The sequence below is a fragment of the Lagopus leucura genome, unplaced genomic scaffold (assembly GCF_019238085.1).
Source record: "Lagopus leucura isolate 7727_CA_CO unplaced genomic scaffold, USGS_WTPT01 Super-Scaffold_100019, whole genome shotgun sequence".
NCBI classification, from domain to species: Eukaryota; Metazoa; Chordata; class Aves; order Galliformes; family Phasianidae; genus Lagopus; species Lagopus leucura.
In genome coordinates, this window is record NW_024962273.1 from 8,490,002 (window position 1) to 8,503,840 (window position 13,839).

The following is a 13,839-nucleotide window of genomic DNA, read 5'->3' on the forward strand; positions in this document are numbered from 1 at the left end:
TCTGCATTACACCACTGTTACAACCAGATGAGGTGTTCAGATGAACCATAAGTAATGGGTTTAAATTCTTTGGATTGTACAACTCACAAAACTGTGGAATGGCAAATCTGCTAATAGCTTTTAGTTTCAGACAGTGGATTTGTTTTAAACTCTCCTAATGCCAGATGTAACTTCAGGCTTTACTGCAGAAAGTTTTAGAATTCCTGAGAGCTGGACTGAATCCTTTTAAATTGAAATTAGAATAATAGCTCTTGGGCATTCACTGCCTTCAAGTTGCTGTGGAAGTAGTGTGGACGTACCTAGCTATGGTAAGGGTGAAATAATCTCTACAACATATCAGTAAGGCACCTTATTGGAGAGCAATTTGGAGTCGTGGTTTGAACTATTTCTCTACCTGTGTGGTAGCCATTCAAAAAGATTGAACAGCACTGGGAAATCTCAACCTCAAATATGGTTCAAGTCCCATCTTTAAATACTATGAGGAAAAATAACAGATATGCTGATAGTGTTATTTGTACTCTTTATTTTGAATATATGAATCTATACTGCTTCAAATCTGTTAACTAATAAAAACTAATAGCAACTACTGTTAGAAATCTTGAAGAACTGCCTCACATTTGTCATAACTTTACTGAACAACAAATCCTGAGGTGGAAAACAGCATTCACTTGATGCTTTCACGCATCACGGTGCATTCCCAAGTGTAAGAATCAAACCAACCTGGATTTCTTGGGTTTCAAAACTATATGCAGTACCTTTAGATTAAGACAGTGTCATGAAAGAAAGAAAATGCAAACCTGTAATAGATAGTCACATGCTTCACATGCTAAGAATACTATAAGACATATAAACAATTTTAAACTAGTTTCTGATGTTTTCCATTCATTTTTAATTCTAGATCACTTTGTCCTAATCTCCTTAATCTTATCAGCTTACTTTTCCTCAAGGCTGTTTCAGAGCTGTCAAGAGGCCCTTAGATCACAGCATGTGAGTAGGCAGAGCACCCTCTTGAAATCTAAGCAGTAGAGTTTGTTCTGAGGGGGGCATCCCAAGAGCCACAGTTCTGACTAATTTCTCTTCAGGTCGCTGCTGGTTTCCTCAGAGGTCTGTGGGACTCTCCTTTACCTGGGAGCAAGTCAGCAAATAACATGGAAGGGCTTGAAGACTGTTGCAAATGACAAAGGTGTCAGGATTGCTTATATCATCTACTAAGCTGTCATAAAACATACTGGCATCTCCTTCCACTGCTGGTGGCATAATGTAAGACTGCTTGCCTTTAGTGTATAACCCTGTTAGTACATCAGCCTCAAACACATAGATTTTAGAGTCTGTTTCCTTCCTGTCATCCTCAATTAGGCTGTTTGGGTTCCTTTTGAAGTAGATGCCAGCTCCGTATCTTTGGTCTGGAAAAGAAACAAAAAAATATTAAGGAAAAAAGTCTTTAACATTTGGTTCTTTTTGGGGTGGTAGCACGGAAAGTTTGCTTCTCATCAGGCTGCTGAATATGTGCATGTGCAGCAAGTAAATAGAGATTTGGACCTTCTTTAAAGACTGCTGCAACAAAGTAAAACTTGGCCGTGGCATTATGTGTATGTTAACAATTTTGCAAACGGTGGTTGGGTTAGAAAGGAATCCAGGTTTATCTTTCCAGAGCCTTGCTGACTGCAGTGTCAGGACAGAAAGCAGTAAGCTCATAAGACTCTTAATGCTGATAAGAAGCAGTTCTTGTGCAGCATAGTCGTTATTTCTGATTTTAATCCAACTTCAGCTGTCAGTCACTGTTTGTTTTGATTAAAGATGTCGAGGCAAATTATATTACCTGTTGGTGGAGAATATATCCTGTGAAATCCAGTTTGGCATACCAAGGTACAGAACTGAGCAGGAACACGCTGGTACAACTTGTGGGAGCCTTTGGAGGTAACTCCTTTTTCTTCTAGATTTTTTTTCACTTGTTGGAATGCAGCAGATAGAAGGGGATTGTGTATTTTTTCAATCTGTAACACAAATAAGCAAGCAGACAATTACCCATGAAATGTGCAAGTGCTCTTGTAGAGGCTATACACTCCAATGTAAGAAACTGATTTGGGTTGTATGCATTGAGCAGCAAGCAGGTAAGGTATCTGAAGCGTGCGGCCAATCCCAAAAAGAACCATGCCACTATCCAACACCTCTCACTGAAGTCAATTGAAAGCAGTGAATATATGTTTTGAGAACTTGCATTAAGTTCAGATATATCAGTTGAGATTTAATTTTGCCATGTATGCCTTATTTACCTTAAGGATGTGAAGCCCAGTCCTTTCAAACTGTTTCTGTCTGTCCTTAAATGCCTGAAGGTGTGAGTCTACCTGTAGCATCTGAAACTGTTTAGTAGAGTTTGTCTTGTCAAGGTGTCCTTCTGAAAGCTGATCCGTGTCTGGTTGGCCTGGAAACAAATAAGGAAGTAAAACAGATATGGTAATAGCTGAAGCAAAGGCAATGTGGAAGGTTCCAATACTCCTTTTGGTAGTTCAGTGAAGAACAAGGAATGTTAAATATTCTTCGAAGTAATGCCAGAGATTAATATTGAGAGGAAACTATGTGTATATTCATAATATTGTTGCTGTGAGTTGCTGAGGGCATAAAGCTAGCAACTGGGCTTTCAAGGGCTTGTGTGGTGAAAGCATGGTATTATCAGCAGTTAACCTAGCGTTCAGTGTATGTGTGAATTGAGTGCATGTCTGTCCACTCTCAGCAATGCACAGGTATAAGCTGCTGCTTAATTTACCTTATTTATGTGCTTATTTACTTAATCACTGGTTGACTTTACACACCCGTTAGTTGCAGCAGTTCCTCTTGTTTGGCTGTAGTATGCTTTTGCATAAAAAGCAGTAATTTTTCAGTTGCGAGCACTGCATCAATCACAGCATCTGGGGGTCCATGAAATTCCAGGCTTGCTTTCCCATCTTTCACTTTTTCTGACACAGACACACTAGAATGTTTCACTCGAGATAGTTCTGCATATTCCTTTGTACCAAGGCTAAAAATGTAGTTGTTTTCAATGACAGCAGAGTGACTTTCCTGGGTTTGTATCAAGCTTTGGATCCATAATTCTGCTGCTTTCAATGTGAAATGTGTCTTCCCCTGAAGTTCAATGGCCAGTTTATTATCTGTAGTCTCTTTTATGCCTTGACTGCTTGACTCTGTACCTGGAACAAAAGAGTGAAGAACTTTCAAGTGCTGTCATCACAAATTCCTATATGTAATCCCAAGTGTGCAGTCAAGAAACATTCTGCTCTTCTGATCTGCTCAAAAAGGTGGTTAGATACCAGAAGATTTCCTTGAAAACAACAAAGCAACACATAGAATTTTGTGGGGTTTTTTTTGCATTCCTTTAAATGAATCTAACAGGTTTGGCTTGGGCTGGTGTTTTTTTTCTTTTTGCTTGAAAGACTTCTAAAGAAGTGACCAGCTTCATTCCTGTCAATGTAAAAATGACAGGTCTCAAGTGATACTGACAAGTAATGCCAAAATTAACAATGACAGCATATCCTTCTGAAATTTTGCTTTGGAACAGTAAGATATCTGGTATATTTTTTTCATAAGCAGGAAGTAATCTGTGCTGTTACACACTTTATTCATACATATCCTATATTATGGTTGAAGTGACTGCATGACTTCTCTGTTCAAACTTTTCCTACAGCAGTTACATCACTTTGGTGACTTCTAATCAAACTTAAAGGAACTTCACTTCTCTGAACTGAAAATTTAGCCATAAGGTGATCCATCACATGCAGTCAACTCCACTGACTGCCATCAAGGTCCTAGCCAAAAGCAGAGCTATAACAGAAACCTAGTGGTAGTAAGCCAAGGGACTTGTGTCTTGGCACTGTATTTCTCACATGCTCACATCTTCTTTGCTTGTGACAGTTAATGCAGTTACTAAGTTATTTGTAAAGGAATGTGATTTCAGATCCTTAGATCTGGTCTGCTTATTCACTTGAAATGCCCCCTCTGTTCATTACTTACTCAAATAATCACTTCTGTTGTTATTCTTTTCCAGTTTGCTTGCTGCTAAATTCATTTTTTCCTGGAAGATCTTGAAAGAGAAAAGTTTAGGAGCAGTTTGCAACCTATTAGTCTCTTCAAAAATCTGTTAGATAAGCAGTTGGCAGTTGTAAGCAATTCTGATGTTACAGCTAATATTTGTCAGCTTTAGCCAGAATTTTATTTCTGACTCTTCAAATGCGCTGTTGCAATTCCAAGTCCCTTAAGGTAACACATGTACACATTAAACAGCACCTTTCCCAATCCCCCACGGCTCTGGTGTCACAATGGAGCTCACAAAGCCACAGCAGATGTAATTACATTATTTGCAGGTTAATGTTAATGAATCTTTACTCAGCTTTAAAACAGAGTGTGCCTCCTTCCTTTGCCCCAACACTCCTCATTATGGAAGTTTGTGAGAAGCCCTTCTCTGATAAGAGACTTTGAACAAAAATATCCCTCAAAGAAATGTGCTGATGAAGAATATGCTTACTCCCTAACTAGCATAGTTAAGAGTAGACTCCTTGCCATAAAACTGCTGGCAGATGTGACAGATTCAGAGCTCTCTCTCCCTGCTATCAGATCACAGGGTGATGACAAGTCAGTGAGGAAAAATATTTGTGAAGAATAATATCTCATGCTGAGAGGCAAGTAGTTTGCTGAGGAAATAGCCACTCACAAGTGTTATAAATAGCATGGAATTCACATTATTTTAGCTTGTAGTCATCTGGAATATTTTTACAGCTATTTTGGGTTCAACTTATCGATAGTTAGCAAGAAATGTATTACTTGATAGGTAGCGTTGTCATCTGGGCAAAGGACGAACTGCACATCTATTTTCTTCTCAGGATATTTCCTGGCAAATTCTAACACCTCTTCAATCATGGTCTCTGCCACCGTAGCCTCAGGCAGCATCAGTGACCAATTCTTTTCTGGAAAGGAAATTGAGGGCGATGGATAATCCCGAACAAAACACAGGCAATTGTTAACTGCCTCCTTCAGTTGCTGCAGGAAAAAGAAGTGGTTTAGTCCTCACATCACTCAATGTTAAAATCTTCAATTAAAATCCAGTCTAACTGATCCTCACCTCACACAGTAGTACCACGTGGTTAAATTGTGGCCATATGACGTGAAGTACAAACTCACAGGGTAGATTATACCCTTTTGTTACTATTATCTCCTTATAATAGCAGAAATGCTTCAGCTGAGACAGAATTTCCTCCTGAAGGGCTGGGCCTGCTTTTTGCAGCATTGGCGTTGAGATCTGAGAGCAAAACTTCCCATCCAAAGACACAGAGCTAACAATAGCTGTAGTCTAGAAGGAAAGAATTCAAAGTTTCAGGAAACTTCAAGTTTACTACTTGTAAGCTTAGAATAAAGGTACCTCTTTAATGTAAAAGTTATGTTATGTTTATTAAAGGAAATGCTCTTCCTGTGATGCAGCTGTCTGTCCAATGCCTCTGTTGGAATACTATGACTAAGCTCACATCTTTTGCATCAAATTTTCTGTCCAGCAAATTAAATGCATCAATTTGAATGTTGCACTGTTTAAAGGTAAGGTGTACATCATCGCCTCTGCAAGTTATTTTCAGCTGACAGCTATAAGAATATAAAATACAGAAGACAAGACAGAATTAACTTCTAGGGAATGCGTGGTAAAATGTGAACTCCTACGATGTTATTAGAAGATTAAACATAATAATATATTATTACTAATCATCCAGTATTTTGCTGCTTACTGTAATCCCGTAGTAGCATGTATGCTAGAAAGAAGCAATGCTATTAGAAACAATTCTAATGCTCAGTACCCATTTTAAATAATAACTGTTTGTGGACAGCACTTTTTTACCCTTTCTAAATTCTCATCAAACTGAGTGGGCCAGTACAATGCGTGTTCTGCCCTTTGAGGTTCCAAAGCCTGCAGAGACTTGGAGGAAGCTCTGTGTTCGTCACGTTGCAGGACAGACTTACCCTTTGCTCTTCAATGTGTCCCTTTATGATACGCAATTGAGTGTTTCCATGTTTGATGACAGGTGCAGGCAGGCTTAGTGAAGCTGGAACAGTCTCCTGCAGCAAGCTGCCTTCACCCAGAAACATCTCACAGGCCCTTTTTATTTCTGCTACCGTACGCTCACAGATGTTCACCAGACGGATCTCCTTGAGGCAGCTTGGTGTGGTCTCAACAAATAGCTTTATAGATATTACAATCACTTGAGCACACAAGTTAAGTGGGAAGCCAAAAACCCCTGAGCTCATTGCTGGGATAGCCACAGACTTGATGTTGTTTTTTGGGTCACTGGCGTACTTCAGAACATTCACAACAGCTTCCTCAAGTAGAACGCAACATTTATCCTTTTCAGATGGGTACCACCTTGGACCAACAGCATGGATAATTTTCTTACACGGAAGTTTCCCTCCACCTGTCACTGCTATTTTGCCGGTTGCGACTTTCCCATATTTTCTAATAAGACTTCTGCTTTCCTCTACTATTTCTGGCCCTCCAGCATTCACAAGAGCTAAAGCAAGACCTCCTAAATGGTCCAGGCTTTCACTGGCTGCATTCACCACAGCGTCGACCTTGTGACTTGTAAGATCACCCTTATAGACTGACAGGTGAATTCCTTGCGTTAATACTTTTCTGTATACTTCAGCAGCACATTTTGTACAGGTCATTGTACAGGCAAACTTTTTGTAAGTGAGATTACGTAGACTGTTCTCTCTTTTCTTAAGAACTTCATAAGTATCTTTATTGATGGGGATCGTCACGCTGCCCTCATCCATTCTTGGCCCTAGGACATAGAATAATATAAAGTCAGATCCAATAAACCACTGACAAAACTTTTTATACATATATGAAAGCATTTTAGAGCTCCACATTTTATTATTGTCATTGCATACTAGTACTTTTTTATAGTATGATCTTTTGTCTCCCTTTTTCAAAGGCTTAGAAAGCACAATCAAGCAAAGAAATCAAAATACACAGATTGAGGACCTTGTTGTATGGGAAGGACTACACTAATAAGGCTATGCTTGCTCCACTTGGGTACCAAGCCCTTTTGTTCGCTATTCCATCCATGTCACCACTCCATCTGGTAGCTCCACCTTTCCTCTCAAGATTCTGCACAAGTGAAAAAGCTTTTATATGTGGTCTAAATATCCTCTCCTTTAGTTTGAAGCCCTTTTCCTTTATCCTATCACCACAAACCCTGCTAAAGACTCTGTGCCTTCCTTCTTACAGCCCCCTTTTAGTTACTGAAAGGCCGCTCTCAGCTCTCCCTGTAGCCTTCTCTTCTCCAGGCTGAACAGCCCCAGCTCCTGTCCTCATAGTGAGGTGTTCCATCCCTGGGATCATTTCTGTGGCCCTCCTCTGGATGCGCTCCAACAGCTCCATGTACCTTCTGTACTGAGGACTCTGTTTCTGGACGCAGTGCTCCAGGTGAGCTCTCACAGCACAGAGCAGAGGGGCAGGATCCCCTCCCTCGTCCTGCTGGCCGCACTGCTTTTAATGCAACCCAGGACACAGTAGGCTTTCTGGGCCACGAGGGCACACTGCTGGCTCATGTCCAGCTGCCATCCACCACTACATCCAGGTCCTTTTCAGCAGGGCTGCGCTCTGTCCTTTCGTTCCCCAGCTGATACTGGCCCTTAGCTCTGTTGAACCTCATGCAGTTCTCCTGGGCCCACTGCTCCAACCTGTCTAGGACTCTCCATACTGCTTTCAGCTGTTCCATGACATCGCTTTCCAGTTGCAATTTTCAGTGAAACACGGCTGCCAGATGGCAAAGGGAGAGGCTTACCTGGACCGCGCTTGTCTTCCGGGCTCTCTGACTGTTGGCTCTGTCAGAAAAACAGCACAGAGAAAATACGTTACCGTACACGGCACCGCAGCCGAGCGGTGGGCACGCGGAGCCGGGCAGTTGCAACTCCCCAGGACAGCGGCGCTGCTCCGCAGCCCGAAGCCCACGCGTTCCTTGGGGCGCGGGGCAACGCGGAGCCGGGCCGCGGAGAGAGAACCGCCTCTCAGCCGCAGGTGAAGCTCCTCAGGCTGCACCACCCTCAGGCGGAAGCGGCCTCGGACGGCCGTTCTGCAGCCCGGCCCGGCCCGGCCGTGCCCCTTCTGCGCCCAGCGGCGACGCCCGCCGCCCGCCCGCCGCCCCGCACCCGGCTCGGCCCTCACCGGCCGCGGGCCGCTCGGCTCCCCGGGCCGCTCTCCTACCTGGTAGATGCCCATTACCTCAGCGTCGCCGCCGCCGCTCTCCGGAGGAAAGGGGGCCGGGGCGGGGAACCGAGGGAACCGAAAGCGAAAGCGGGCGCCGGTCGGTCGGCACCATGGCGGTACCGCTGCTGGTGCGGCTCTGCCCCGCGCCCGACGGCGGAGAGAAGGCGATGCTGAAGCTGCAGAGCTACTTCCAGTCCCCCAAGCGCTCGGGGGGCGGCGAGTGCGAGGTGCGGGCCGGCCCCGAACCCGGCACCTACCGGGTGTACTTCCAGCACGAGCGAGGTACGGCCGGGCGGGGGGTGCGGCATGGCCGCCGAGAGGCACCATCTTGTGGGTGGGCGAAAGGTCCCCGCCGCCCTTCTCACGAGGCTTTATCGCACCTCCAACGCCCGCAGATAAGAAGAGAGTGGAGTCCCGCGCGGATCACGTCTTGGAGCTGGGGGGCAAAGTGCTGAAGGTCATCCTGCAGCCCTTGGAAGGGGCTCGGAGCAAGAGCCCCGCCGTGGTGCAGGCAGACCGCGGCCAAGCCCAGCACCTCTCCCCGCCGGGATCTGCGGAGCTGCGAGCGGCTCAGGGACACCGGGATGGAGCAGCAGAAGTGCTGACCAAAAAGGTACATCGGGGAGAGCCGTGCGGAGCAGCACCGCTGTGCCGTCGGTGTCCTGCACGGCCGGGAGGGAACGCCGAGTGCTTTATCGTGCTGCTCTCCATCACGGTTCAGTGTGTCGGCGCACAGCTCACCTGTGGTGGCTTTGTCAATACTGCGGGGAGCGACTTCGGAGTGCTCTGCCACAGCCCATCTGCACGTCAACACAAAGCGCGTTCCCTAGCATGGTTTTGGCATTGTCAGGTTTGGCACAGCAAAGACTGCTCCCAGTGGTGAGACCTCTAAAACTATGGCAGAGTACCTCAGTCTTACAAAAAGCCTGCTCTCACAGACAACAAATGGCCTTTCAGACCCTTTGAACTAAAAGTCATGCAGAAGAGATCGGCTGTGTCCCGGGGTAAGCCATAGAGCTGTGCTCTGTGCTGTGTGAGGCTGCCGTGGTACTGCCAAGACAGATATCTGGCCCACAGAGCTTGTCCTGCTCTGCATAGTAGCACAGATGAAGCTTTTGGAGCGTGGTGTGTAGAACATATCATAACTACTTACATGTACATCATTTTTGTATACCTGACATAAAAGAAACACTATACAAGTTTGTCAGTACTAATGTGGCCCCATGCAAAGTTGCATCAAGCTTTTCCTTACTCAGAACTTAGAAGTACCAAGCTGAGAACCTTAGGAAATGTGTGTGTGTATATATATATGTATATATATATATTGATATCTTCTTGTCTTCTCTTCAGATTTTTCTTACAGTGTCTGCAGTGTTGAATGCCAGTATGTTCACTGAACAGCAAAGGGAGAGAATTGCTATTATTTGTCCAAACTTAAGAAGAGAAGGAAATCCTGACGTTGATGGCTCTGAGAAACTGACAGGAGATTATACAGATATCGAAAAAGCTTATTGTTACTTTAAAGGCGTCCTTGCAGGCAACGACCAACACTATGATTTCCTGCATTCTGAAAGTAAGAAAGGTTTGGAAGATGAGAATGGTCTGAATACCGAAGAAATGAATACGCTTACAGTTCCATCAGCTATCTATGAATATTTCTGTCATACATGCAAAGAACAGATTAAAGAAATGCATAAACGTTTTGGAGTGTGGGTAAAAAGTAAGGATTGTTACAATGGGAACACATCAATATCCTTCCTTTCTGATACAAGTCCCACGTCAATACAAAGAGCTATTGATTTTTTTACCAGCGCTTTTCAGAAGGTTGCCAAAGATGTGGCACAGGAAGACATTCCCATAGCAAACATTCACCAGTTAGATGAGACAATAATGAAATTAAATGCTAAATTTACTAATCTTCTCATCAAACAGAAAGATAATCAGTTGCTCCTCCGTGGTCCAAGAAATGAGATTTTAGCTGCCAAAATATTTCTAGCAGAGGAAAAGGGGAACAGCCAAGATGAAAAGGATACCAAAATACCTGAACTGAGCGCCAACAGGAATAGAATTGAAGTTGATGCTTCTGTGTTTAAGCTGTTGGCACCTGTGTTGAGAAAAGAAATTGAAGACATTGAAAAAAGCTTTGATGTTGTAATAGAAAAGACAGACAGCTCAGGTGGCCAGAAGGTGCTCTTAGTATTTAAACCTAGGAACAAAACTTCTGATATGCTTTTACATTCTATTGAAAGTTTCATCAATGGATTTCAGAATGCCTTTGCAATGCTAAGAGAAAAACTTATCAGCTGGAAGCTTTCAGAACAGCAGAAAAGGAAATTAAATATGCTTCTGGATGAAAAGAAGTTGGAAAGCCTATATGTAAAGCTAAAGAAGAAGGAAGACAAATTAATTTTATATGGTTTACCAAACCATGTTCATGCTGCTGAAAAGCACATTATGTACCTTCTCAATGCTGAAGAGCCTTCAGAAACTAAAAAAAGGACACCACTGCCCTCTGATCTCAACAACCAAGAAGCTTCAGGAGTGTGGGAGAAATACGGTGCCAGGGAAAAGAATAGTTATTCTTCCATGGAACAGGCTAAGGCAAAGACAGAAGACACCGATGATACGTGCCCTATTTGCATGGAGAAAATTAATGATAAAGAGATCCTGACAAAATGCAAACATGCGTTTTGCAAAAGTTGCATCAAAATGGCTTTGGAATACAAGCAAACTTGTCCTGTTTGTAATACTGTCTATGGAGTCATGCAAGGAGATCAACCAGAGGGAAGAATGCAGTATAAAAGGATTTCTACACCTCTCCCTGGCTATCCCAGTTGTGGTACTATCGAGATTGAATATGTTATGCAGAGCGGTATTCAAACTGTAAGTATATTTGAAGATTCATGAAGTATACTTTCCCCCAGCAAAACCAGTGCTGAATGCAAAATTCAGTGTTTTCCATCATATCTGAGCTGGAGAGACATTACTGTCTTCCGTACAAGTCTGCAAGTATGTAGTTCTGTAATTTTGAGTGCAATGAAGTCATGTTGATCGCACTGGTAGCCCTCCATTTTGTATGTGGCAGGAATGAGATACGTGTCTGAAAACTGTATATTCAGAATAACTGCACTGAAATCTATGGAGCAGTATCACGTAAGTCACGTTGTGTCCTGAATGCATCAAAGATGGAGATAGAAAGTGCTATAAAAGCTGGGATTGCAATTTCCACACTTGCAGAGAATTTGTGATATACAAAGTGTTTTTCTTTTGTTTTTCTACAAAACAGCAGAACCATCCAAACCCAGGGAAACCTTATTATGGAATTATTCGGAAGGCATATTTGCCTGACAATGAGGAAGGGGTGAAAGTTCTGCAGCTCCTCAGAAGAGCCTTTAACCAAAAACTGATTTTCACAGTGGGGAATTCACGTACTACTGGTGCAGAAGATGTTATCACATGGAATGATATTCACCACAAAACCTCCATGTACGGTGGACCTGTGAAGTAAGTAGTCTTCTTGTTCAGTTATTATAGAACTTGTCAGTGGTAGCAGGAAGGCTTCCCTGTGTATTTTCTCCACTATACCTTTCAGATTGCCAATGGCCCTGCAAGCCACTAGCAAATCTTATCAGTTGTGGATTATTACATACGCAGTGATTGTGGAAGTACTGTGGATCCAGACTTGGACCATTTTCATAGCCTTTATAATGCTTTGTCAATGATTTACAGCTCGCTTCTGTGACTAATTGGGGTGGGGGACCCACAGACCCACACCCCAGGAGAAGGGGAAAGGGAAGAAGGGCAAAAGGTATGAAGATGGGCCTGAAAACAAAACAGTGGCAACAAGCTAAGGGAAAAAACTAATTGACTGAATATGATAGCAGAATGCAAGATAACACAATAATACAATATAATTGGAATTGAGGTTAATAAATCAAAGAAAATGAGAGAGTGTCCAAAACCGAAGGCCTTACCATAATGCTGAAGGCAAGGTGGCTCAGGGAGCACACACTGCAGAGAAGAGCAGTAAGAGACGTCCTGTGACTTGTGAGCAGTTTTACCTTTCCCTCTAAATGGAGAAAGGAACAGTGAAAGTCTTCTGGGAGATGTAGTTCTTCTCTTCTGAGAACCAAGTGCCCAGAAGTACCAACAGTCGATGCAACTGGAGCATTAACTCTTTAACTCCCAGTGCTCTACGTGATGTTACAGTATGGAATACTGATAACAAAAAATCATAAAACCATGATGTGCTTCTGGTTTAGTTTAATTCTGTTGCTTATAAAAACAGGCACTGGAGCACAGCTATCTGTTGAACCTGGCGGTGGTGAGAAAGCACAGGAACAAATAATCTCTGGAAGGAAAATAGATAGAACAGTCTTATGTCCCTCAAGCATGTCTCAGAAAGAACCATTCCTTGATGGTACTTTTCTGCCTTTAAATCTTTCTGTCTTAACCATTTCCATGGAGAGAAATATTGACAGTGTATGATCTGGTGCTTTTTTTGTGCACAACAGTGAACACTTTGGTAAAATATTGGTTCATTTTGTAGTAACACACAAACCTGCGTGTCAAAACTGGGCTTGTTTTAGTACTGAGAGCATAAATATGTCGCTTTCACATCTCAGGCTCCAGCCTGGAGATGAAAGGGAGGCTTGGAACAGTCTCTTCAGGGTTGTTACAGCCTCTCAGAGCCAGGTGTCTTCCTGCAAGACCTAAAGGTTTGTGCTTGGAGTTACGTTCTCCCTCCTGGGTGAGGATCATTAAAGAACAATAAGTTTTGCTTTATCCCCCACTCTGCTCATTGCTCTCTTCCTTCTTATCACCTGCTTCATACACACCTTTGCTGATAAGCCACCTGAAAAGCAGAGGTGTCATTATGTTTGCCTTTTGAAGTCTCACACGGAGACCCCTTCTGTTAAAACCTGTTCTTAAGAAAAGTGCATACCCAAATGCCCAGTCATTTGCTAGTGAGACAGCTGGCAGCGTAGAAAGTGAGGCTCCTAGGGTCAGCTTGGGCGGCCAAATTCAGCAGCTGTTTTGTTTTTAGTAAGCTTTTAGCTTTACTCTTTCTTGTACCATTTATCTCACCTGTAACACGGAGTCTGTCTTCTCTATAGCGAGAAGCACATGCCTAAAACTTGTGAATTATTTTAAGGCATTCTGATGAGCAAGTTTTGTAGAACTGCCGTGTGCCCCACTGTACAGGTATCCCAAATTATTCTTTTCTTCTTCTAGTTTTGGTTACCCTGACCCTGATTATCTGAAGAGGGTTCGATCAGAACTGAAAGCAAGAGGAATTGAGTAAGGAAATGTACCAGCTGTCAACTCTGAAGTGTGATGATTCAACATGCAGCAGTTCTTTTACTGTTCTGGCACTACAAAGAGAGAAGTCGGTCTGTTCAACTGCTATACTTCAGTTACTTGTATTTCCCTGTGAGCTAAGAAAAGTTATCTTTTCTGGTCAAACTATGTTTGTTCCCTTTGTACGACTTGCTTCTGTGAACAACACTTCCCTATATGTACTTCCTCCCTTAGAGAATTCGGGACCTGTGAGTCCAGCATCTGTACTTGCACTCATCAGACAGCAGGTTGTGTGT

General features: G+C 43.2%; 2 protein-coding genes across 3 annotated transcripts; one reads left to right on the forward strand and one right to left on the reverse strand.

The window, feature by feature from the left end:
* Positions 1–503: 503 nt before the first annotated feature.
* Positions 504–8,601, reverse strand: PARP9 (poly(ADP-ribose) polymerase family member 9). 2 transcript variants are annotated; one of them, XM_042878039.1, is made up of 10 exons: positions 8,258–8,601; positions 7,821–7,860; positions 5,995–6,812; positions 5,111–5,338; positions 4,813–5,028; positions 4,006–4,075; positions 2,811–3,185; positions 2,274–2,422; positions 1,820–1,994; positions 504–1,403 (listed from the first exon to the last, which is right to left on the reverse strand). In XM_042878039.1, the coding sequence occupies exons 1-10, from the start codon at positions 8,567–8,569 to the stop codon at positions 1,099–1,101; spliced, it is 2,688 nt and encodes an 895-aa protein (XP_042733973.1). In that variant the 5' UTR covers positions 8,570–8,601; the 3' UTR covers positions 504–1,098. The 2 variants fall into 2 exon arrangements, with proteins under 2 accessions (XP_042733973.1, XP_042733972.1); XM_042878038.1 differs by having other exon boundaries at positions 8,240–8,601.
* A 1,027-nt stretch (positions 8,602–9,628) lies between these two features.
* On the forward strand, positions 9,629–13,547 carry DTX3L (deltex E3 ubiquitin ligase 3L). Its single transcript, XM_042877975.1, has 3 exons — positions 9,629–11,125; positions 11,529–11,746; positions 13,478–13,547. Exons 1-3 carry the CDS (start codon positions 9,629–9,631, stop codon positions 13,545–13,547), a joined length of 1,785 nt encoding a protein of 594 aa, XP_042733909.1.
* Positions 13,548–13,839: the final 292 nt, after the last annotated feature.

Bases quoted from the DNA above. Each gene is read 5' to 3' on its own strand.
- PARP9 (XM_042878038.1), bottom strand. From the start codon at position 8,569: ATGGTGCCTCTCGGCGGCCATGCCGCACCCCCCGCCCGGCCGTACCTC. The intron at 6,813-7,820 runs GTAAGCCTCTCC...TCTATGTCCTAG, and splicing joins GGAAGACAAGCGCGGTCCAG to GGCCAAGAATGGATGAGGGC. The intron at 1,404-1,819 runs GTAATATAATTT...TTTCTTTTCCAG, and splicing joins GATATATTCTCCACCAACAG to ACCAAAGATACGGAGCTGGC.
- DTX3L (XM_042877975.1), top strand. From the start codon at position 9,629: ATGTTCACTGAACAGCAAAGGGAGAGAATTGCTATTATTTGTCCAAAC. The intron at 11,126-11,528 runs GTAAGTATATTT...TCTACAAAACAG, and splicing joins TGCAGAGCGGTATTCAAACT to CAGAACCATCCAAACCCAGG. The intron at 11,747-13,477 runs GTAAGTAGTCTT...TTCTTCTTCTAG, and splicing joins ATGTACGGTGGACCTGTGAA to TTTTGGTTACCCTGACCCTG.